Source organism: Chionomys nivalis, chromosome 1 (genome assembly GCF_950005125.1).
Source record: "Chionomys nivalis chromosome 1, mChiNiv1.1, whole genome shotgun sequence".
In the NCBI taxonomy this organism is placed as follows: Eukaryota; Metazoa; Chordata; class Mammalia; order Rodentia; family Cricetidae; genus Chionomys; species Chionomys nivalis.
Window position 1 is genome coordinate 171,557,585 of NC_080086.1, and position 25,588 is coordinate 171,583,172.

General features: G+C 50.9%; 1 protein-coding gene across 1 annotated transcript in view; it reads left to right on the forward strand.

The window, feature by feature from the left end:
• Nucleotides 1-1,603: 1,603 nt before the first annotated feature.
• The window catches only part of Podxl (podocalyxin like), a 43,999-nt gene continuing 20,014 nt past the window's right edge, over nucleotides 1,604-25,588 (forward strand). Inside the window, exons 1-2 of the mRNA XM_057751501.1 lie at nucleotides 1,604-1,883; nucleotides 2,022-2,486. Coding sequence (XP_057607484.1) covers nucleotides 1,604-1,883; nucleotides 2,022-2,486 — 745 coding nt within the window. The remainder of the gene's footprint in view (nucleotides 1,884-2,021; nucleotides 2,487-25,588) is intronic.

The window sequence follows — 25,588 nt, forward strand, 5'->3', positions numbered from 1 at the left end:
TTTTCAGATACAAAGTGCCCTACTTCCTAAGCCCAGGTATCTGCTGTCATTTTACCTGTTTGATTTGATAGCGGGGCCCATTCGAACTGTTGATTTAAAATGTCCCAAACTCTATCCACAAACAAAGTTAATGTGATTATTTTTGAGTTTGTATAGAAGTTGATTCACTGAATGCAGGAGCATGGCTTAACTAGATTGCATACAAAATAAAAATTTCAAGCCCAGTTTCGAAAAAGTAATGCTTGGTTTGAGAACAAGCCTTTATTATTTATTTATTTATTTATTTATTTATTTAATTGTTGGAACTGATGTCGGGAGAACAGCGCTTAAAAAACATCCAAGATACACACACATCCCAGCATATTTCAGGGAACACCCCCTGTCTTTCCCAAACGCGGCGTGGAAAACTGCGCCAAAACGATCATGCAGGGGGGCTGGAGAGATGGCTCAGCAGTTAAGAGCATTGCCTGCTCTTCCAAAGGTCCTGAGTTCAAATCCCAGCAACCACATGGTGGCTCACAACCATCTATAATGAGGTCTGGTGCCTTCTTCTGACCTGCAGACACACATGTGGACAAAATATTGTATACATAATAAATAAATATTTTAAAAAAAAACGATCATGTAGAAACCTCCTAGTGAAAACATCGGGTCAGCCCTTGCCAGGCCTGAGGCGGGCGGCAAGGACACCCCAGCCCAGCTCAGGTGCTTCCTAAAGTGAGCCAGTGGGCAGACCATTTGAGGGGTTCATTGAGTCCACGGTCCTTGGGAACCGGGAACAATCTCTCCACTTAGGCCCATCTGGCAGAAACGCTCCGGTTTAGAAACCCAGGAGTTATGTGTGACAAATTTTCGCCCTCTCCCTTCGGTGTTAGCCGCCCTTCCCCCTCCAGCTCTGTATCCGGGCGCGGCTGAGGTGGCTCCTTGGCAGAGGACTCCAGCATCTGCAACCCGCAAAGGCCCCCAAGGATGCGGGCTTCTTTGTCCTTTCACGGGGTAAATTCGGGTTTATGAGATTCTCCAACCCCAATCCCCACTCCAAATCTACGCCTTTCTCACGCGCGCAGGCTGCTTCTTTCTCTGAGACTGTCCAAGGTTCCAGCCCTAGGCTAAGTGCTTTTCCCACGTTAGCAAGGATCTCAGCAACTGTTGGAGGTGTTATTAGCCTTTTTTTTTTTTTTCGGATGAAAAGAACCCAGGCACACAAAGTAATTTAGCACAACTAGGTTTTGAGCCCAAGTTGGGTTTGACGCCGAGGCCCTTAAATTTCCATTGCTGCTTTTTATTTAGCAAGATTAATTCTTATGGAGCAATTATGGTATTACAGGCAGTGCGCAAAGTATTTTTCCAGACTAGTCTCACGGGCAAATCTACCACTTACCACCTAAGGGATCTTGAACAACTTTCTTAACCTTTTTTTTCCTGTCTGTAAAACGGGACTTTAAAATGTGGCTGCTATGAAGTGCTAGAGAATTAATACATGCAAAGCACTTAAAAAAGACCAGCACAAATTCATCGTCGAAAATTTTGCTGTAAAAGAGTCACATCCATTTGTACTCGGAGAAACGTCGGTGGGAGACGTTAAGCAAAAAAATCGGTCCAGATGGTACGGTGCTCAACCCGTAGCATAGACTTGCTCAGGGATGGCACGAAATCCAGGCACCTGCTAAGTAGGTGGCCTGTTCCTCGGGCTGAGGCGCAGAAGGTGCTGCGGTCCGCGGGCACGGAAGGGTCGGTTCTTAGTGGAATTCCCAGGCTGGGGGACCAGTGCCTGCGTGCAAGAGACGCAGCGTTATGGAGGATCCCGGTTGAACCCCTGCAAAAGCTGTGCGCAGGACATCAGCGGCCGGGATTAACGGGCGGGGTCCCTGGCGCGCTCTCAGGCAAGCGTACACATCACAAGCACAGATCTACAGGGACACACACTGACGCGCGCGCGTGTACACACACGCACACACGCACACTCACACACGCACTGGCTGGGGCCGCCAGCCCCTGCTCCCCCGCCCGCCGCGTTCCAGGGCGGAGTTTCCTCCTCTGCTTATTGTTCGCGGCCCAGCGCCCGCCCAGCCGCCGCCCCGCCCGACCCCGCCGGCGCTGTGGGCGAGCTCCTGGGGGAGGGGGCGGAGGCCAGCGCGGACGGGACGGGGCGGGAGTCGTCGCAGCAGCGCGCGCGCTGGGCCGCAGCCGCGCAGACACCGCCCGGACCGCAGCCACCTTCGCTCCTCGCTCTTGGCTCCACGCCCCAGCCCAGATCTGCGGCAGGCAGGAGGGGCCGCCGGAACGCGACTCCGTAGTTCGCGCCTGTCGCCAGGCCTCCCCGAGCGGCGCCGAAGCTCCGGCCACCCAGACGAGCGACCCTGCGCCAGCGCCGCAGCCACCTGCTACGAGTCCCGGGGCGAGGACAACCATGGGCCCCACTCTGGCGCTCCCAGCGCTGCTGCTGCTGTTGCTGCTGCCGCCGCCGTCGCTCTCCCAGGATGAAGGTGAGTGGACAGCCGCGGCTCCGCTGGACCCTTGGTCGTTTCCCTCCACCCCAAATCAGGCGGGACTGCTGGGAAGGCGGCTGCACCGCGTGGTCGGACCGCTGGCAGCCTCTCCAGCGTGGCCGTACTCCGAGTCCTGACCTTGGTATCATTCACGCCCCCTCAAATTGGAGAATGCCGCAGGTGCGGGGCCAGATCGTGGATTTGCCTCTAGTTTCCACTCGTGTAGAGTGAGCTGGAGTGCATGAGGCTGTGAAAGGGTCACTTTTGGTGGGTTTGCGGGAGAAGGGGGGAAACTTTGGGCGTTGGGAGGTTCCAGATTCCTCAGGACCACCAGAGTGCGATTACTCTTATTTGTGATGGGGGCGAGCAGGGACCGTATTGCGAGGTCGTTGAAACTAAGCAAAAAGACAGACTGAAAGTACATGAAGGAATTCCTGAAGCAGACCGCAAGCGAACCCACGCGTGCAGTGTGCTTCTGGTTCCACGAGCTTTTAAAGTCTGTGTTGGGGCAGGTGGAATAAATGCGTCTTCTATGGTCCCAGAGTCTGGCTCAATGGGGACCATGCCTTCTTGTTGCCAAAGGACCGGATCCCCTTCTCAGAGCATGATCAGGATGGTGAGCCCCTCCCACCCCTTTGTGCTAACAGAAACTTCTTTCACGTAAGAGGTTTTGAGCTTCTTCTTAGTATTATTATCTTAGGCGCTCGTCTCCCATCAGACGCACCTTGGAGACAGTCCCACTACGTTCTTTCTAAAGGTGGAATGTTACTTTCTGTTTGAGAGGTCAGGCAGTGCCTGCAAACATAATTAGAGCAGGTGTCCCAAAGTCCCTGCCAGCAGCTGAGATACTCAGCCCAGGGGAGAGGCACGTTTCTTAAACTGTGTAGCTTACCCTTCCTGAGCAGGTAGCTGCAGGGAAAAAGTGTGTGTGGCGGGGGCCTTCCCAGGGCCAGAAGTCCTGTGGTGACAGCGCGGACAAGGAAGGGACTTGATGCGAGCATTCTTGTTGGGGAACTGGATTCTCCAGGAGAACAATGAGATAGCCATGTCGTCCTCATCGTGGTGGAGAGGGCTACTGCTCCTATAGGTGGCCTAGGACTCCAGCGGCCTGGCCTTAAAGGGAAGGGCGCTCCCACTGGAGGAAGAAGGGTGCCAGGTGAGGAAGATGGGAACAGCCTTGAGGGCCACAGTCTGCAGTTTAAAGACTCCTTAGGAAAGACAAGTCTGTGGAGTGTATTGACTCTCGAGGCAGCCAGACTTCATGGCGGGTCTTCAAATGCAGTCTTTTGGAGGAAGAATTACTCAGCCCCATTCAAAAGCCAGATGGGTTAGTTTGTCTAGTGATCTTTATCTTACAAAAGCCAAGCCGGTCTTTCTTGGAGAAGATACAGGCTGTGGGAGAGACCTTGCTGTCCTGTTCTAAGGAGACATGCTCTGGAACCATCAGTGGACTACTGGGGCCCTGGACATCAAGGCTGGGGTTCGTGTCTGGCACCTGAGAGCTGCTTAGAAACCAAGTCTGCTGTGAAGCCCTCTCCAGACTCTACACGGGGATGGTTCATAGTCAGACATCGCTATGCAAATAAAAGTGTCTGGAAACCAGTTCTTATTCCAAGCAGCAATTCTCTTAGCATCACCGAGCCCCGGGTACCCAAACCACCAAATGTCATTTTTATAATATTTGGTACTACAGCGAAGTTCTTTGACAGCGTATGGTAACAAGGAGGAATGACAGTGGCTGCTATCGGGTAGTGGAGGGTTTGCACCTTCCTCTAGACCAGTTCCCTTAGCGGCCACCACCAGCAGTACCCCCATCCCACCTGAGTTGCTGGAATTCTGTGAGAGATGCGAACACACTTATAGTGCAAAGGTCTCTGTAACAAAGGCATTGTGCTGGCAGGTCTCAAGCTTACCTCCTAAGCTGTTGGCTTGAGCACCACCCCCGAGGTAAACAACCTTTATCCCGGGATCCTTTCCGTGCTTTTCCTTGGCCACAGGGGAGAGTCAGACCTTTAAACTCCTATCTGTTAAGTAGAAAGGGAGAGCAGAAGGGACCCCTCTCTATCTCCACTGTTGTGAGATATCCGGGCCTCTGTGTTGCTTGGCTGCTGAAAAGAGAGATTGATTTAGTACTCTCTCTCTGTCAGTCATTTGATGGACAGATCCCGGGCAGGAGAAAGGCAGTGTGTATGTGGCATGGTGGGAATTCACAGACTGGGACCCACACTTGTGTGCCTGTGGACGAGGCGGTGTACGTCCCAAGTCCCAGTGTCTTACTGAAAGTGACCACAAACCTGCTTCGTGGGTTGTTCTCATCTGAGGAACAGTGAGGGCCACAGGTCTGGCATTGTACCCGACTTACCAATATCAGCTGCATCTTGTTATTGCGCAAGGAGCCTGAGACTGCCTGAACAGCAGGGGTTCGACGCTGTTGGTGAGTGCCATTCAATGCCTAGCTGCTTCTTAGCGGCTGGGGGAGGTTGGCTTAGGGAGCACAGCATGATCTGGAGGGAGAAGCTCCTGGAGTGTTTTCTTATGGAGATTCTAAAATAAAAAGGGTCTGCACGGGAAGGGGGGGAACTCCTCCTAGGGCGGCTAAGCTGGCCTGAATTGTAAGGTGTTGGGGAAATGCAGGTTGTGGGGAGGATGGGAGCCACTCTAGGGAGTTTGAGGTAGGGGTCTGTAAGCAGCAGGAATGCTGTAGGGGAGGGAAGCAGCCGCTGGCTAAAGGAAGGGATCTGGAGGTGGGGTGGGGGCAGGGTTTTTCTAGCAGGCACTTAACAGACGGGATTCACTCTGAGGCAGGCGCAGGCGTCTGCAGTGTTAGCTGGACCCAAGGATCCGCTTATCTGAGGTGAGGCTGACAGCATCCATCACTGAAGGCTTCAGGTGGGGCATGGCCACCCAGGGAGGGACTGACCAGCAGTTTAAGAGACCTCAGGAGGTCACTCTAGGTGTATAGAATGTAGCTAGAGAGAGCCTGGTAGCCTGCCTCTCTTCTGGGGCTGCCGGGAAGACAACCTCTGGAAGCTGAGGGGGAGGGGCCATGGTGAGACCCCCTGGGGAGGAGGCTGTTGAATAGGACCTCTCCTGAGCTCCTGAAGCCCAGCTGAGCTCTTACAGCTTGCTGTGCCTCTCCACAGGCCCTTGAAGAACAGGAACCTTGGAGCTTTTGTCTCCATCCTGGGCCAGCCCTGTGTTTTGTCCTGAACAGGTGCCCCTGGCTGTTGACCTGAAGGGGATATCCTGGCCAACTTGAGTCCAGGGCATGGTTGTCTGGCCAGTGGACTCCTTTCCCAGTTGTGTGCTGGGAACTCTTCCAGCCAGCCTGAAAGCTGCTCTGCACAGCTGGAGATAGGATGAAGTTGCTCCCACTCACCGCTGGCCCGGGCACCTAGCAAACTTAGGGCCAAGAGCACTTTCAGCTCTCGATTCTGTCCTTACTTGGGCCCACAGTGTCTGAGGCAGGGCAAGGACCTCAGTTGGTAGGGTTTCCTGTCATAGCCAGTTCCCAGGGACATTGCGGGACAAGTCTTTCTGTCGTGTGTCTCATCCACTTGTGAGGCTGTGAAGAATCCAGGGAAGTGTCAGATTTAGGATCATGACTCACAGGGCCACAGAAGCCTAAGTAGGTCTTTAAGAAAAGCCTTCAAAGCTGGGTGTGGTGGTGGAGGCCATCAGTCCCAGCATTCAGAAGTGAGGGGCTCTCTGAGTGCCACGCCAGGCAGGAATACGTAGTGGGACGGTGTCTCAAAACAAAACAACAACAAAAAACAATAAAGAAAAACACCAAAAAAAAAAACAGCTTTAACGGCTTTAAAAAAATCTACTCAAAAGATATGTTATGGGATGGGGTTGTAGCATGGTTGGTAGACTGCCTAGGATGTGTGGTGCTCTCAGTTCAATTTCTAGCTCTGAGTAAACCCAGCATAGTGGCAAAAGTTTATGCACATGGGAGACTGACACAGGGGGGTTGGAAGTTGGAAGTCATTGGCTCCATAGGGAATTGCAGGTCAGCCTGAGATCATGAGACCCTATCTCAAAAACCAAAACACTGTAAGGGACTTCTCATTTGCAGTAATGCTTAAGGTAAGATTCCTGTAAACAGCAGCCCACTGGCTGTTCAAAGTGGAATCCAGAAACTGAGGATGTAGCCCATGTGGTAGAGTGCTTGCCTAGAATATGCAGAGCCCTGAGTTCGATCCCCAGTACTGGAGAAAGTGAGCATGCGTGCATACTCCTGTAGCCCCAGTACTTGAGAGGTGGAAGGAGGAGTAAGTTCTAGGTTAGCCTGGGCTACAGGAGATCCTGTCGCAAAGTCAAAAACGAAAAGAATGGAATATGGTTGCCCAAAGGTAATTTCTATACTGCGCCTGTGTAACCATTCTGAGACAGAATCCAAGAGCCGAGAGCCACCTGGAACTCACCTATGTTAACCTACTTAGTTTCCAGATGAGCCGTACAGACCAAGGAGGTGGGGATACTTGCCCGAGTTTCTGGGTGCTCCCATGGGCTTGAAAAGACACAGCTGTGTGCCGCTGTAGATAACCAGGACCTGAACTCGGCCTTTTTGGCTCCTGGGGACTGGAGGAATTTAGTGAAGGTTGACCAATGCAGATTATTTAACCAGATCTTTCCCTTCCTGATTGCCATTAAGGTGAACTGAAGCTTGGTGTTACCTGGCAAATCAAGGCCAGACAGACTCTCCAAGAACTCCTCAAGTCCAGTCACAATGCTGGCCACTCGAGTTGTGACTGTGTGTTTGTGTCTCTAAGTGGCCTGAGACCTCCGGAGGCACCCGCAGCACCCAAAGAAATGCTCACGGAGAGAGTGGCCTCATCTAACTTTGTTGTTGTTTTTGTTTTGTCTTTTGAGTCAAGAGTTTCTCTGTATAGATTTGGCTGTCCTGGGACTACTCGCTCTGTAGACCAGACTGGTCTCGAACTCAGAGATCCTCGTGCCTCTGTCTCCTGAGTGCTGAGATTAAAGGTGTTCTCCGCCACCGCCGGGCTTACCTCTAACTTTCTAACCCTCGTCTCCCCGAATTCCAAACTGTTATGTTATTGTCTCTGAGATGCAGAGCACCAGTATGGTGACTGCGAGCCTCTGGGCCACCAGTCCTTCCTTTCCCTCTCCAATCCCTACGTTCTCAGCACATGCCACCACTGCCCTCTCTTCCTCTGTGCCCTCAGCCCCCTCGGGTCAGCCACCTCGCACTTCCCTAGGGCCAGGGTGCAGGGTGGCACCCCGTCCGCCAATTGTCATAGCCGGAAAGCTGCGAGCCTCAACCCAAAGGAAGAGAATTCTGAGGAGTGGCTGAGTGAGGCTTGCATTCAGCCCCAGATTGGGGTGCAGGAGCCCCCCCCCCAAGAAACAGTTTCCCCGGGATTAGGACCAACCAGGGACCCATGACTGTCTGAGTATGAACCTCGCAATCCTGACCCCGGTCAAGGTAGATGGGGCAGTGCATTCTGTGAGTCTTAAGGACCCAGGGACGCCCGAGGCGTTCGCCGTGGATCTCTAATCTACAGGGTTTAGCCTGAACTACAAGGCGGCTCAGACTCCATCTAATCCAACTCCCACACCACCCTTTGAGAGCATACCCACCAGTGTCACAGAGTGGGCTAGCACAAGGTTGCCACTGGGTAGCCTTGAATTCTGTCCATTCCAGAGAAGGGGAAACTGAGGTACGGGCACAAGAACTTCCAGCCGATCACCTGACCAAGTCTTTCATCCTCAGACATTGCCAGGCTCCTCACTCCCCAGGTCAAAGCTTCTGCATGAATGTTTTTATTATTTTAGACAGTTTCACAAAACTCTGGCTGTCCTAGAACTTTCCATGAAGCTGAGGATGGCTTGACTGCCTTATTCTCCTGCCTCCACTTCCTTTTCACTATGGCCATTTTACACAGTTCCCGGGATTGAATGCAGGGCTTCAGTGCATGTTAGACAAGCATGCTCCGAGCTGACCCGTGCCCCAGCCTGGGTATCACCTACTTGAGGGAGGACTTTCTGGGACAGATACCCCCCACCTCCCCACTCCCATTTTCTTATTCTGTTGCACCCACACATTCATTTCTGTGCCTCTCTCCTGCTAGCCTGTATTTCACGAGGGCAGGGACTTCTGTTAGTGCTGCAGATCCAGCACCTAGAACAGTCCCTGTTCCATAGTAGATGTTCAGTAAATGCTGAGTGATGGAGGGCAGAGCAGATTTGGAGTCCAAAGTCTTATGGGCAGCTCTGTACTCTCCACTCCTGACTTGAGTCCTGAGGGGTGGAGGGAGGCGCTGGCGTGGGTCTGGGAGAATGGACAAGTGAATATGAGCAGGGGATGCAGCAGCCTCAGGTCCCCTGTGTGGTCCTCACCCTAGGAACCCTAGGGTGGAGCATTAGGGCTGCTGTTAGACTCTATAACAACAAAAGATTAAATGAGACAGCTTCCAAGACAAGTGCTAATGCTCACATGGGGGAAAGAAGCTCAGGGTACTGCAACGGAGGGACGGCATTTCTGTCCTCATTAGCACGTAGCCTCATGGTTGGTGATAACTGCAGGGTGGAAACCCATCAGGAAAAAAGGAATAAGAAAGCCACCATAGTTCCTCCTTTGCGGGTATCTCCCCCAGAACTACACGACTTTTTTTTTCTTTTTCCTTTCGTTTTTTGATTCTTACTAGTACATTTTGCTGAACTGAACTTATTTACATGCTGGTATCTAGCAGCAAGGCAAGCAGGAAAAAGTACTTTTTCTTTGGAAAGAGTAACTTTCATTTGACCAAAACTAAGTAGTTACCTTATAAAGAATGAGAGATGGAGACCGTGGTAGGTGCCTGGCAAATTCCTCTGCAGTGGCTGTGGATGCCTCAGGCTACGAGTGGCCTTTGTCAACCTTCCTTTTCCTGCTGCACCAGGTCCCACTGTGCAGAAGAGAAAGAGGATTAGTTCCTCTAAGGCCTTAAACTTTGATGCCTCTGGCTAACCCTGCTCAGTGTGGTCTGCTGAGGTGTGGAGACTAGGTGTTGGGTATTGAGGGAGAAGTTCGTTTTCAAACAAAGAAGTCAGCTTCCCCGACCCAGACTCCTCTACCCTCAGCTAGGCCACTGAACCAGTTGCCCTGAAGCTTCCCATAAGCTGCAGCCAGGGCAAGTACAGGGTGAACTGGGTTCCCACACTGGCGTTGGAATAGGACAGGGATATCTCTGCACACATGTGCATGAGTATATGAGTATATACACACAGACAGACACACACGCACATTCTACCAGGATAAATGTTCATATGATTGGCTGGTAGTTCCTCCGGCCATCTCTGCTGCACCCCTGTCAGCTCCTGTCTCACTTCCACTAAGCACTTCCTGGTATCATCCCCCGCTACCCAGGCTCCAGATCCCTTGCCCAGCAATGCCACCTGCCAGCCACGCATGGTGTGGTGTTGGCTTTTTGGCCTCAGTTCCATATTTTCCTTCTGGGGTGAATAGAGGATGGAGAGGTTGCAGCCTCCTCTTGTGATCCAGGGGGAGGAATATTTCCTTAAAAAGCAGAGAAGTGGGAGGAAGACGGTGTGAAGTACTCACAGATCTATGCCTCAGTTTACCCAAATGGGAAGCCAGGACTGGCATCATATGGGGCTGTCTTTATACTTTCACACGGCATAGAGCAAGCTGCATGCCAAACTGTTTGTAAAGAACGCTAGTGGCCCCTCAAGATTTTAATGGGCTCTCAGCAAATACTTGGTCAATGAGTTCAATACATGTGCTACGAACAAAAGGGAAACCCTGATGCAAACGTTGGGGAATTGCCGCTTACCCGGTTCCCTTCATTGAGGCGCAGGACCAAATCCCTCTTTTTTGGATGGGTGGGGGGGATTCGAGACAGGGTTTCTCTTTGTAGCCCTGGCTGTCCTGGAACTTGCTCTATAGACTAGGCTGACCTCGAACTCAGATCCACCTGCCTTTGCCTCTGAGTGCCAGGACTAAAGATGTGCGCCACCATGACTAGCTCTAAATACAGTATCTCATGTTTCTGTTCCTACTGGCCTGACTGTAGCCCAGCATCCTCTTACATTGTAGCATTGAACAGAAAATCTGTTTCTCCTCTTTTTAAGAGAAAATGTCTATTGCTGGTCACAGTGGTGCATGCCTTTAATCTCAACGTTTGGGAGGCAAAGGCAAGCAGGATCTCTATGAATTTGAGAGCAGCCTGGTTGGCATAATGAGTTCGAGGCTAACCAGCCAAGGATACAGTGAGACCTCATCTCAATGTACACGCGCATATGCACACGTGCGCGCACACACATGCACGCACACACGGGTGGAATAGGGGGGTGAGAACATGCACTAACATTTTGTGACGTGCTCAGGCTCCCTCAGGACATTGCGGGATAGGCATTGTCCCCACTTACCCAGACTGACAGACTGACTTGGGATGCAGGACATTTACTGTAAAGACCTAGACCACACTGCAAAGCGTCAGTGAAATCACCGAGTACTGAGCTATGTGTGGCTGAGCAAGACTCGGGGAAAATGAAAACGAAACCCCAGAGATCTTCTCTTCAAGAGGGTTTCTAGGAAGTCGTGTGGGAGGTCGTGGTTTGTGAAGGTGCTTGAACCAGGTGCCTGGGAACAAATTAAGAAGGCTGGGAGTGTTCCCTGGGTGCTAGCCAGGCTTGCTTCCTAGAGGTGGGAAGTGCTATTAAAAGAAGTAGGGGCTGGAGACTGGACGTGCAGCTCAGCTGGTGGACCGCAGCTCAGCTGGTGGACCGCTGGCAGAGAACACAGCCCTACACTTGATTTTCACTATTTAAGCCCAACAGCACATCCTCCTGGGCGTGAGGGGCATAACCTGTAATCCCAGCACCAGGGGAGTGGAAACAAGAGGACCAGAAGTTCAGAGTCAAGGGCTGGAGAGATGGCTCAGTGGTGAAGACCACTGGCTGCTCTTCCAAAGGACCCAGGATCAATTCCCAGCACCCACATGGTAGCTCACAACTGTCTTTAACTCCAGCTCCAGGGGACCTGACACCCTCACACAGACACATGCAGGCAAAACATCAGTGCAAATAAAATAAGATAAATTGTTAAAAACAAGTTCAAAGTTATCCTTGACTGCATAAAGTTTGAGGGTAGCCTAATCTGCATGCGGCCTTGTCATTAAAACAAACAAAACAAAACTGTGTTCCTAACATCTGATCTTTCGACTTTATTGCTGGCAAACAGTTTTCTGGTTGCTCCTGGCTCCAGTTCCCCTCCATTGCCTCCCACCCCAATTCCTGCACCACCTCCTGTCCCAGGTGTCAGGAGAGGAGACATTCTAGAGGAAGTGCTGTTGGCTTCTCAGCCTATTGTAGCTCTAGCCAGCTCCTCAGGCTACACCAAACAGCCACAGGGAGCGGCTGACTGGCATTCGCTTTCCTAGCAGCCACTGTCCCTGAAGCCCCTCTCCCACATGAGACAATGAGCGAGGGGGTACCCTTGCTCAGGCAGGTTGAGCCCACCAAGCAGGCTGCACCCCAGCCCAAGTGCAGTGTTCCCGTTGTCTTCCTTGTCTACACTGTTGGGTCACAGTCCAACTCGGGGAATCATACACTTCTCATGATAAGGCCACCCTGGCTCTGGTCTTACAATGCTTCCTCCCACCCCATTTTGTTTTTTGAAGCAATTTCTGTGTAGCTTTGGAGCTTGTCCTGGAACTCCCTTTGTGGACTAGGCTAGCCTCGAACTTACAGAGATCCGCCTGTCTCTGCCCTCCTGAGTGCTGGGATTAAAGGAGTGTGCCACCACCGCCCGGCTTATAATGCTTTTTTGTGCTTTAGGGGGCTAAGGCCCTGCAGAGCCTGTGCTGTGGTCCCTTCCCCTGGCCTTCCTGGGATGGCAGTACACACTTAGGCAGGGATGTTCCCTGACTTTACTCTCAGGCCTTGGGAGAACCTGGGAGTTCGGCTCTGTAAACTCACAGAACATTCACGATTATAGACTCCAGGACACCTTAGGAGAATCGTAGATACGTGCCAGCCACAGCCCTCCCTAGGCCCTGTATAGCTCCAGCTATGGCCGTTCGTGTGTGTTGTGCGGCTGTAGCAGCGAGGGGGAAGGGGTTGGCGTGGTAGGCAGGTCGTCCCGTCCCAGCTCAGGATTGAATTGTAGAGCAGGGAGAAGAAGGAGACTGATTGTGGAAGAGCCTGTTCCACCTGGACATGCAGCCTGGCAGCTCCTGCTGGCCTCAGTTTTCTCATCTGCAAACAAGGAATGGGTTGAGCCGCTCAGGGGGGTCTTTTCAGTTCACTTTGACTCATCTGATGATTTGGATATATTTGTGGATGCACCCCAAGAGCATCCTGTGTTGATGCACTGAGGTCCTGTGGATGCCTGCAGGGGAGGTATCTTCAGGCCAGTGGCCTGCTCAGGACAGTCTGGGATGCCACCAACTTCTGAATCACAGTGGAGGGAGTCCATGAGAGCCTTCCCATAGTGTCATGGGAGCCTCTCTCCTTCTCAGTGTTGGTCAGATGGATCCCTTCCCCTACCTGTCCAGTAGCTAGAAGTGGCAGAATCTAGTGCTAGTGGTCCAAGGCTAGTCATGTTCCACAGTCAAGGATAAGTAGCTGCATTGGACCTCAGGGTTTCTAGATGCTAAAGAAAAGCGGCTCTGACCATCTGTTGCCATCTCTTACTTGTTGGAATGGAATCAAGTAGCACCTAGGGTCCCCTAGCTCCCATACAACTGAGATGCCGAGGAAAGATAATGCTAGGGAGGGGACCCAGGGTTTGTGCATTCCTGATGTGGATGATGGATGAACGTCAAGTGTCTGTTACTGAGCTGTGTTCAGAGCTCCATTTCCTGAATTTTATTGCGAAGACTACTCTCGTAGTCATTGGCTAAGGAACATTGTGGGCTTGGCCCCAGCCTGCTCAGCCGCTTACTGCCTGTTCTCGGAAGGATGGGTATCAGTTCCTCTGCCTGGGTTACTTTGGACATGCCATCCTGACCTAACAGGGACCAGGCTCAAAAGCATGTCGAGACAAGCCGTAGATGTACTTGGGCTGTTGGTCACTATGGAATGAAGGAATCTTGCCGTGGAACTATCTCCACTTTCCAAATGGGAACTCAGAATGGGAGGAACTTGCCCAGTCACAGCCCTAGATTTCGCATTGGCCTTACGGTCCTCGCTAAGGACATGAGCTTGTGGAATAAGCTGAGCCTGGATGGATATCTTGGCTCTGTTAACTACCTGCAGGGAAGCAAAATTGAAGATGCGGAAGAGCAGAGACTGAGGTGAGGGTGGTAGAGTGTGCCTGGGATTCTGGAAAGGGATGGCACCTTCCCACTACACCCCTGTTGAATTCCAAGGCAAACTTCAAAAGCAGCTCATGTGATCTAAGCCAGCCTGGCCCTTTCCATGACTGGGAAGCTTCAGAAGGAACATTCAATGCAACTCCCTGTGGTGGCGCAAATGAATGTAGACAGATTATATAGATATATACAGCTTTAATAAGGAAATAAACTTACAGGACCACAGGTTCCCGCGGTGTACCGGAAAAGCGGAGCAAAAGAAAAAAGAGCTGCTGGGCTCACGCCCGGCAGATTTATCCGTAAACATTAGCCCGAGGCGAACACGCCCCCAATGGGTGGTGCTATGTCCCTACAACTCCCACTTCTTAGGAAAGGCAAAGTCTGTGTGTGTGCATGTGTGTGCACGTGCATGTGTGTGTATGTGTGTGCATGTGTGTGTGCGTGCATGCATGTATTTACTATGGTCTTGTCTTCTGCATGATGTCATCAAACCCCGATACTCTTAGGGCATTGAGCATTGCTCTTTGGAAGCCTGAATTTTTGGCTCACCTCCTAGGCTGAACCTGTGAAGGTGAGCTTCCTAGACAAGCTCTGACGTACCAATAAGTTAAAAGGAGCCAGCCCTAAGTAGCTTAGTTATAGCCACCGACTTGGTTCCCTCATCCCCCACCCAATTCCAAAGAAGTCCAGATTTTGTGCCCTCTGGAGGGTGGTCACGCTTTCTCCTCCTAGGTCCAATCGGGGCATTAGGCCCTGGAATATTGACTTCCTTAGGTTTTGCTTTGGGAGCCAGCAGTTGAGGTGCTGAAGAAAACAAGCCTTAGCAAGAGGTCCCCTGCCGTCCACCCTACCCCAAGCACAGGGGTGGGAAAGGTGTCACAGTGAGGATTATTTTGTAGCCAGAAGCTCATGGGTGTCTTTCCTGGAAGAGGGACTTCAGCAACACTGAGCACACAAAGCTGGGAAATCGGGAAAGCTACCCTTGTGGTCACTGTGGTCACGACCTCTGGCTTCCACCTGGTGAAAGGCAGTCATTCCCTGGGAAATTCACAGGCTTCTTTTCACAGACAGAACATTCAGTCTGGTTCCCAGAGGTGACTGTCCCACAGCTGGGGATGCAGGACTTCCCTCTGGCTTCATGCCTTTATTTGTGTCGGGCCAAGAGTGGAGGCTGGTCCCTGGCAGAGGCTTCCAGAATCCACTGCAAAACTGTACACATCTGGCTATGTTCACGGGAGGGGGAGCTGGTGTGGGAATAATGATAACGCGCCCCCTCAGGAAAATATTCACTGAGGTTGTTTTCGAGCTTAACTGTGAAGGGAAGCGCGGAGGGCCAAACGCGCATGCGCTTTGACTCTGGAAGTGTGCGCGTGCTCAAGGCGGAGTATGAGGCTCTGCTGGGAGGAGGGGATGTACCAATACCACAGTGCCACGCACATCAGCCCGCCGTGGAGTGTGGCTGGAGGAGAGTGTACCCCTTCAGCTCCACTAGAGTTCCGGTCCAGTTTCTTCACCTAGCTATCCAAGTCTGTAGTCTGCATCTCCTCATAAACAAAGGAAACAAGATAATAAAGCAAGTGTCTGACTGGCATGGGAAGGCTGTGTCAGGTCAGTCTGCGGAGGCCTTAGTAAATGTCGGTGGGAAAATTTAAGAATAAGGCCTTTTTTGTTTTATTTTTTCCCAGAGCACGGGTTTCTCTGTATAGCCCTGGCTGTCCTGGAACTTACTCTTAGACCAGGCTGTCCCTGGAACTCACAGAGATCCTCCTGCCTCTGCCTCCCAAGTGTTGGGATTAAAGATGTGTGCCACCACTGCCTGGCAAGAGGTAGGCTTTATAATAGGTTGGTGCATAGAAAATTCCATTCTGTATGTGTATGTGTGTGTGTGTGTGTGTGAGAGAGAGAGAGAGAGAAAGAGAGAGAGAGAGAGAGAGAGAGAGAGAGAGAGAGAGAGAGCGCATATCCACACCTCCGTCTTCATGCCTTAGCAGTCACAGGTATATCAGTATTTTACCATTGCCCCGTCTGGTTCCTTTACAACGCCCAGTCCACACTAGGGTGTTGGAGCCTAGGTTCCTGTTTGGTTCCTCCTGCCTTCAGTCTCTGGATTTGAATAGTCTTTTAATGTTTTCTTCAAGGTATATACTTACATACTTTTTCTTTTTTAATGTTTTTTTTGTGTCCCAAGGTGGATAGATATTTCTCTCTTGTTCACAGGAAAACCAGACTCTGAGAGGCCCCTGCCCACACAGATCTTGGGCCTCCCTTGCTTTCTTTGAGGTGGCCATTGCAACTAGGCTAATGACAGGGTGAAAGGCTCCTTTGGGAACTACTTTTCCAGGTGCTGTCTTCTGTTGTGGCTTAGTCCTGCAACCTGTGTTGGCAGGTGTTGGGGGGTGGGGGCAAGGCAGCTGGGCCTCACCTCTGTCCCTTCCCACCACTGGCAGCCGGTAGGCTGCTTGTTCCTGGGCATCCTGCCCGGACCAACTGACCGGGATTCACATGGCCAGCAACAGCAGGCCAAAGGATTAGGAGGCCCTGGGAAGGTGCTGCTGAAGGAGGCCAATGGCTCATTCCTGCTCAGGAGGAGCCCAGCCCCCTTCTCTGGGTGGCTGGGCAGGCTGGCATCCTTAGCTGAAACTTCCAGTAGAGGCAAAAGCAGCTGGGCACCCTCTGCAGGGGGACGAGTCAGAGAGAGCGGCTGTGGGCAGGCTCACAGGTAGCGGCGGGGCAGAACTGGGCACAGGATGGTATTCCAGGCTCTCCCCATACTTTCCTCTGAGTCACAGACTGTTAATAAGGTTCTTGTTGAGTCCTCGAGGGTAGAGCTGGGGTGATGTCTGGGCCTCGGCCTCCCTGGAGAGGCTCTGAGAAGCACCAGGTGGGGTGGGTTAGCGCCCACGCTGAGCCTCTGAGTTTTATGAGAAGGGATGGGAGGGGTCACTGGGCTGTTGAGCCTAGATAGTTAGGTCCCTTTACCCTCAGGGCCTTCTGTAGACACTGAGGGTTGCTCAGCCTCAAAGTTCGCCTTAGAGCAGGCTGCTGCCTCCAGAGAGCTCCTCCTCTGTCTCCACCATGGAGTGACAGCCAGAGAGTGAGGCAGGGCTAAGTGGGGTGGCTGGCCACATAGAGAGACCTGACTCTGCCTGGGTGATAATGCCTGAGGCTGCTGTCCAGCAGTGGGCCCGCCAGCCCGTCACCAGGCTGCCCCGAGTCCACACAGATGTTCACGGGTCATTGCCCTCAGTGTGCGTGGCAGTGCTCTTCACAATGGCCTGAAGTAAGCTGGGAACTATGGGACCATCCATCAGCAGTAGGATTGTTATCAGACTTAGGGGGGTCACAACCTGTGCCCCAAGCCAGGTCTAGTCACCTGTCCTTAATGAGCCAGTTAAAAGTGGAAGGCAGGGGCTGGAGAGATGGCTCAGAGGTTAAGAGCGTTGTCTTCTCTTCCAAAGGTCTTGAGTTCAATTCCCAGCAACTACATGGTGGCTCACAACCTTCTGTAATGGGGTCTGGTGCCCTCTTCTGGCCTGCAGGCGTACACACAGACCGAATATTGTATAATAATAAATAAATATTTTTTAAAAAAAGTGGAAGGCAGAAAAAGGATTTATTCAGCGTGGCCACATTGGGAAGAGGGGCAAAGAGATATGGCACACTACCAGGTCTGTCTTTGGGTTCTGAAGTGAAGGACCAGAGATGGGCATGCTTAAGCAATATTGGCCAAGGTGTAGTCCCGCCCACCACTGACTCATCTTTGGGCTTCATTCAGTCCCATCCTGCAAGGCGGTCTGGTAAGTTGTTGGACTAAAAAATCTCTTAAGGAGACAAGTTGTCCTCTGGCTGGTGCCTTGCTCTTCTTCCAGCGTGAGCTTCCTGGGAACATTCTCAGGGGTCTGTTTGAACAGTCTAGTGGATTGAAACACACATCTTTAGACTGTCTAAATTTCTGTCAGGCCCTTTACGGGTGGGGTGAGGGGAGTGCATCCTCGCACTGAACACTGCAATGAGAATCAACAACCGATAGCCACAAATCATGAGATGCAGAGTGGTGAGGATGTGTGGTGTGTGGTGAATTCAAAAAGGCAGAACGGAGCTGGAGATGTTTGGTTATGAAGTGCTCGCCTAGAATGTGAGAAGACCCGGGTCCAATCATCAGCACCTCCTGCTTTGGGAAACGGAAAGAGGGAATACAGGGCAGGTTTATTAAATAAGATGTCCAGTTTCACAGTCTGCTTTGTGAGATGGGATGTGTCTTTTTAATCCCGCCTCTCGTGTGTGTGTGTGTGTGTGTGTGTGTGCACGCACACACAGGTGGCCATGCCAAGGTATGAACCTTGTCATCTATCCCAGGCACCCAGTGCTATCATTAGGCCATGGCACGCACTGTATTGCACACTCAGCTGCACACCTTCTGTCTCTGCGTGGAGCAGCAGACCTAGAGAGAGAGAGGGGTCTCTTAGAGGCAGCTAAGTGTTGTACTGGCCCATTGTAAGACAGCCAGGCCAAATGGATCACTCTTTGGTCAAGCCTCTCGTGCCCAGATTGTCCACTGGGGTCAGATCCCTGTCATGGTCACCCAAATGTCTTGGTTGGAGTTCTCATGAACATGGAAGAAATAGGAATCTGGCTTGGGCAGAAATCCGGCTAAGTCGGCAGACTCTGCCCGTAGTGGAATGCTAGCTAGCGTGGGAGGGAGCCTGCTGCTCTTGGTGGGTTCAGGAAACCAGAGGGCTGGGAAAGCCGCTGCAGACATGAGGACACCGCTGCTCTACCTGCGACAGCTGGATCTGGATGGCTTTGGTTCAGGTGACATTTCCTAGAAGAGGTCTTTCCTGCCAGTTGATGCGACACAGAAAACCAGGCAGCCAGCGACCTCGGCGAGACAGTTTGTTTGTGTGGACACGTGTTTAAAATTCTTCTCATCCAATACAGCCTGAGCATTGCCTCCCTTCCCTCCACTCCTCCCCTCTCCCTCAGAGCCACTGCTCCTCCTTTTCCCTTCAGAAAAGAACAGGCCTCCCCAGTATTAGGCAGAGCTTGGGGAACCTCTCAGAAGAGGGGGAGGATGGATTGGAGGAGCCAGAGGGGTCAAGAATATCGCAAGAAAACGGCCCGCAGAATCAGCTAAGCAGGGCTCTTGGGTGCTCACAGAGACTGAAGCGAATCATCGATCTGAGTTAGGTTCTCTGCATATACGCTGTTTAGCTTGGGGTTTTTGTGGGACTCCTAACAGTAGGAATGGGGGTGTCTCTGACTCTTTGGCCTATTTACGGAACCCTTCTCCTCTTACTGGCTTGCCCCATTCAGTCTTCATATGAGTGGCATAGATTTTAAAACGAGGAGGAAGAGGCTATGGTGAGGCCGCCCTGGCACCCACACCACCAGGTTCCAGTCACCTATTCTGGTGGGAAGGGAGGGGAAGTTAGGTGCAGTGACCTGGAGGGTGCTGGCTGACTGACTGTTCCCGTCCCTGCCGCCAGCTGGCACTGATGTCCCCTCGAGAGCCAGGGTATACAGCTCCTGTTGACACTTTCCCTGGAATACACTGGTGTCTACTGGGACAGTACTGTGCAGGTGGCAGAGTCCCTCCCGTCTAAGCAGTGGGGGGTGGTGCTGGGGACAGCTATCTAGAAGGGAGGAATCCTGTAAGGTCACATCATAAAATCAGTCTCCTCGGAGGTCTGTTGCTGGGCTAACTTTGACTTTTCTTCTTTTTCTTTTCTTTTCTTTTCTTTTCTTTTCTTTTCTTTCTTTTTTTTTTTTTTTTTGAGTAGGTGGCAGGTTGGTTGTTTTCTCGGGAGCTGCGTGTATTTTCTGTTTGTATTGCGAGGCGTTGGCTTTGCTTCAAATAGCAGGCGTACAAGTGGCCCTGTGGGGCTCTAGGGAAATCACAGAACAGGATTTGTAGCTGAATGAAAGCACAAGTTTCCCCAGACCCAGGAGAAACACCACATCGAAGGTCTGCCAACAACTGCTTTGCTGTCTGGAGTTGTTAATAAAGTTTTATTGTGATACAGCTATGCTTTAATTAATTGACAGAATCATCTCTGATTGCCTTTGGGCTTATCCCGGCAGAGTGGAGTGTTTGTAGCAAAGACTTTGGGAGTTGCAGAAGCTGTGCTGTCCCCGTTTGTTCATGGAGTGTGTCACTTGAGCACGAAGCAGGCAGCCCTTGAAGCCCTATTGAAGTGTCCAGAGAGGCCCAGACTGGCTGTGCTGAGCAAGTGGCTCTGAAATCCATGTAAAAACTGACTTAACCTGTGTATTTGCATAGCATTACAGAGCACCATGCCAAGAAACGGTGCTCACAGTCTAAGGGATCTTAGAAACCGTCTGCCCGCTTCATAGGGTCAGAGGCAGTGAGCGTCCTTCAGTCCCATCAACCCCAGGAGGGCTGCAGCGGATCCAGCTTGGTCCTGTCCCCTGGCCCTTTTGTTTCTCCTATAGAGGTGACAGCTTGGAGTGGTGAATTGGAATTGAGGAGGAAGGAGAGGCCAAGCGAGTGTCCGGGTGGAGTCCAGTCCCGCTGCCTTCCTGCCCGCCTTCCACACGCCCTCTTCCTGGGGCATTCTTTCCAGCTTCCTTTTCTGCTATTAATAGTGGAGTCAGTCCCAGGTCTGGGAGCAGCCGGGAACAGGAGGAAGTGGGTCCTCATGGAAGGTTTAAACAGCACCCACCTCTCCCTGGGGAGGAGGCTGAAAGGGCCTTCCCTGCTCCATCCTCTGGGGCAGCTACCCCAGGCTGTGATGGAGCCTTTCCTCCCAGCTGGTACCTGCCAACCTTTGCCTTCTTCTCCGTCCCCTCCCCTCTATGGCAGTTCTTCTTGGATAAGGAGAGAAACAGCCTGGCCTGTCTATGTTTCGTTCAGTCATTTCCACACCGGCACCGGCTGGAATGCTGATGGTCTAGCTACAGATCGCTGTCCCTCTAACTCATTTGCAGAGTCATCTTTTGGTACCTGCAGGCGGTTGTTGCTGGGACCCTCCCCCTCCCCTGCTCTGTGGAGTCACTTATAGCATGGCATAGCATTTGCACACAGCCTGCTTGGCTCCTTCCGTATGCTTCAAGTCACCTAGACCCAGGCTCCACATGTTGCATCATCACTGGGGTCAGAAATCTGTCTCTTTTTTTCCTTCAGATTTATTTTATGTGCCCGCATGTGTGTGTACCGTCTGCACGTCTGCTGCCCCCGGAGGTTAGAGCCACCTTGTGGGTGCCGGGAACTGAACCCGAGTCCATTGCAAGGGCAACAATGTTCTTAACCATCTGTCAGTGTCCATCCCCCCCATGACTCTAGAGCTGACCTTTCACCCAGGTCACCCACATAGACTGAACTCTGCCATCTGTTTTCCTCTGTAACCACCCCGGGTCCCACTAGTCGGCCATCGTAGCCCCTACCTCATCTTCTTCCTTCCGTTTCCAGGCAATCCTACCCTTACGCCTTCTCATCCGACTTCTAAGCAACCAGTGCCTCTGCAGCAGGGGCTCCCAGTTTGGCTGACTGGGTTCATCTTACACTGATGCACCGTGCCTTACTTTGGCACCAAATGCTACCAACAATCACGTCTTGTTTGTCTAGTACAATGTTTCTGAAAGTTGGTCCTCTGACCTGCACCATCAATCCGTGGGGGACCCAGGAAGCAGGTAGCTTGTCACACTCCCATCTCTTTCGTGGCCTCTGTACCCACTGGTATTTTGTAAACCTTCCTGGGGCTTGAGACCCACTCTTGTAGTAGGTTCCTATGGTTTTTGTTTTTTTGAGACAGGGTTTCTCTGTAGCTCTGGCTGTCTTGGAACTTACTCTGTAGACCAAGCTGACCTCAAACTCAGATCTGCCTGCCTCTGCCTCCCGAGTACGGGGATTAAAGGTGTGTGGCATCACCACCCGACTTCTCTCTTTATATCTTAAAGACCCAGTGAAACAATAGAAGGAGTCCAGTGGTCAGTGAAAAAGAGAACTCCTGTCTGAATGACTCTTCCCGTCTCCACCTAGAATCTAACCCGGGTGCACTGTCTGCACTGGCTCCCTCTGCAGAAGGCGACTTCCAGCTGTGCTGTGCGTCTGAATATCACATTGGGCTTACCAGTACCTCCTTCACCCTCATGTCTCAGCAGCCCTGCAGTCATGTCTATTTCCCACTCACAGTAACAATTACCCAAAATTCAGCATTGATTTCTGTAAAGCCAAGCAGTATTTTCTGCTTCTATCCCTAAGGACACATTTTGGCAAGTTCTGAATTTTATAATCAAGTAAGTGTTCCTTTTTCCTGCCTTGGGGACACGTAGCCCGAGTGAGCCTTAACCTGAGTTCTGCTGTTGCTGCCTGATGATGCTGGTAGGGACGTTGGGTGCTTGCTATTGTGCCTGTCTTTCAAATAAGGAGTCTTGGCTTATTTTTTTAAATGAATTCTTATAAATGTAAACATAGTCCCCTTCGTGTTCCTGTTCTATCACATTCAGTGTGTGAATACAATCACAACTTTTTTATTACAAACTTTGTTGATAAACATTTATTTCTTGTCTATATGGACTCAACGTGAAAACAACCTTAGAAGCCAGGCAGCGTGGTGCACGCCTTTGATCCCAACACTTGGGATGGTAGAGGTAGGCGGATCTCTGTGAGTTTCAGGCCAGTCTGGCCTAGAGAGCGAATTCCAGGACAGCGAAGACTGCACAGAGAAATCCTATCTCAAAAAACAAAAAAGCAACAAAATGCAACAACAGACATCCTTAGAGGAATTTATGGGACTCCCCAAGGGCAGCATCTCGTGGTACTATCAAAAGCTATAGGTTGAGATTTGTGCATGCCTAGCCGTACAACAGACATCCTTAGAGGAATTTATGGGACTCCCCAAGGGCAGCATCTCGTGGTACTATCAAAAGCTGTGGGTTGAGATTTGTGCATGCCTAGCCGTACTTCATAGTACTGTCCTGTTTGCAAAGCATCTGTGCCAGTCTTCACTAGTCCATATGCTCTTTAACCTTAGAACTCACGTCACCAGCCACACTGTCACCACATCCTTTGTACCTGGGTCAGAACTTGTAGCAGGCAGCGGTTCTGGGTTGCAGTGTTGATTTGCCTTTGTGCCTGTCTCCTGTTCTTTACTCCATATTCTTGCTACCAGCTGTCTGGCTTTACAAGTTTTGCTGACTTGGAGGGCATGAAATGGCAAACCCTCCTTTTATTTTGTATTTCCTTAACTACTGACATTTTTGATGGGCATGGGTTATATGTGCCCTCCCCCGCCCCCCCGCTGTGAAATATCTCGTGTTAGTGGTTTTCTGTCTTAACAAACAAAATACTCAAGGAAAACAGCTTCAAGGAACAATGTTTATTCTATTTTGGCTCACGGCTTCAGAGGGGTCCATGGTCACTTGACTCTGTGTCTGCACTGGTAGATGAGGGGAGGGGAAGGGAGAGAGAAGAGAAGGGGAGGAAGGAGGCTAACAGGACACATCCCTGGTACCTGGTGACCTATGTCGTCTGGGGGCCAAGTATCCCACACAAGCCTTGGGGAGATTATCCAAAGCGTGGTATCTGGACATGGTGTCTCTTTGCTATTGGGGTTCCTTTACTTTAGAGGGGTGACTGGACTCCCGAAAGGATTTGTTCTTTGTTTACTTTGGATCCCCTGTCCATCAGAACCCCTGCTTGGGTATTCGTTCTGATATGATGATTGCTCTTCTCAAGTGGCCCACGGCTGGCCGTGGGGGGACGGTCAGGTGGGTCCCTCATTTAGCTGGTTTCTGTCTTTTGGACTTGCTCTGTGGTTTTTTTGTTGTCTTTCACTCTCCCTTGCTTCCCAGCATTCCCAGATGTTCCAGACTCAGCTTGCATGCCTCTCTGTCTGCAGTGTGAGCACAGACCATTTTCTGAGGAGCCCTGGTGCGTATTCCTGGAGATGACATTAGGCCCAGTCTGGACCAGGTTTGTCCCAGCTTCTAGGGGACAGAGAACCCCATCTATCTACACATATATTAAACATCTATTAAAACTGGAGCTCATAATCTGGCAAGATGGTTCAGAGGGTGGAGGTTCCTGCTGCCAGCACTGACAAGCTGAGTTTGATCTCTGGAACCCACATGGTGGAAGGAGAGGAATGATTGTTATCTTCTGGCCTCCAAACTCATGCCCTGGCCCTGCTTGTCACACAGTGAATAGAAGAATAAGATGTAAAAGTGTGACTTCATACTGAGTCCAGGATTTGCTTAGTCTCTCTTCACTCCAACCTCCCTCCCTTGTCGCAGCCCTTGACCAGCAGTTTTTGACTAAACCCTGTAGAAAGCTATGGGGTTGGCGTTTACTATTTTTATTTTTATTTTTGAGACAGGGTTTCTCTGTAGCTTTGGAGCTGTCCTGGAACTCACTCTGTAGACCAATCTGGCCTCAAACTCACAGAGATCTGCCTGCCTCTGCCTCTTGAATGCTTGGATTAAAGGCGTGTGCGCCTTTTTTAAGTGGTAAGATTTTGTTTCACACAAGGGTGTGGGTTAAAGAATTTCGAAGCAATTTTACCTGTGAAGTAATTGAACAGAATGCAGAAAACACGAGCCGGGTTCACCTTGCTGCAGAGAGAAGCTGCAGAGAGAAGCCTCCACCATTCAGCGAGGCTGTGTGGTGTAGCTGGAATGTAGCTAGCTTTATTTTCCTAGACGTCATTAGCATCCCGCTTGGCTTATTTCCCACAGTTTGCATCAAGGAAAGCCACTTCCTTGAGGTGCTTGGTTGTGCTGCCTTCCATCACCTCAGTGCTCCAGTTGCCCCAGAAGACTCTGTAGCCAACCATCTGTTTTCCAGCCCTCTAGCTTAGCCTTTTCATTGTATCCTGTAGGTGAACTCAAACGCCATGTAGCCTTCTAGCGTCTGTCATTTAGAAAACTACATAAATAAATATACATAAGTGTATGTATACTCGTGTATATAAACATACTTTTATGTATGTAATTTTATGTATACTTCTGTATATAAGTATAAATACATACTTATGTCCGTGTATGCAGTTTAAGGTGGTGTGTTTAAAAAAAAAAAAAAAAAAAAAGAGCTGGTCCAGCGAGGTGGCGGCTTAGTGGGTAAAGGTGCTTGCTGCCAAGCCTGACAAACTGAGTTTAGTCCCTGGAACCAGCATGTAGAAGGAGAGGCCACATCCCGAGATTGTCCTCTGACCTCTTCATGTGCTATGTGGTGTGTAATGCACCTGCACACTCATGCACACAAATAGAGAATAAAAATGTAGGGAAATAAAGGGGAAAAAGTCTGTGGAAATAGCCAGGTTCCTGGGTTCAATTGTCAGTACTGAAAAAAAAATCAAGATAAACGGCTAGCCTGTTTTCCAAAGGGCTGACCTAATTTACATTTCTACTGTGTATGGAGTTCACTTCTAACCTTTGCTTTCAGCAATCCTGGTAGATAAGTAATGATCCATCGTAAATTTAATTTGGATTTGCCTCATGATGAATGTTGGACATCTTATGTGTTTATTTTCTGCTGATATATCTTTGGCAATTTTTTTTCTTAAATTTTATTTTTATTCTTTTGGAGGGATAGGGTCTCACTCTGAGCCCACATTGGCCTCAAAGTCTCAGCAGTCCCCTGCCTCAGCCTACTGAGTGCTGGGATTATAGGTGTGTGCATGCTGCCACGCTCTTACTGTTGTTTAGATGTCTTCCCCCTCCATGGGCTTGGCACTCATTAAGCCTGGTGAGAAGGGACAGCTTTGTTTTTCCCAAAGCACCCAGCCAGTCTCTCCCAGTTTCTGCAGGCCAGAAACTTATTTGGAGACATCATTTATTAGGCTAGGGGAGTTCCCT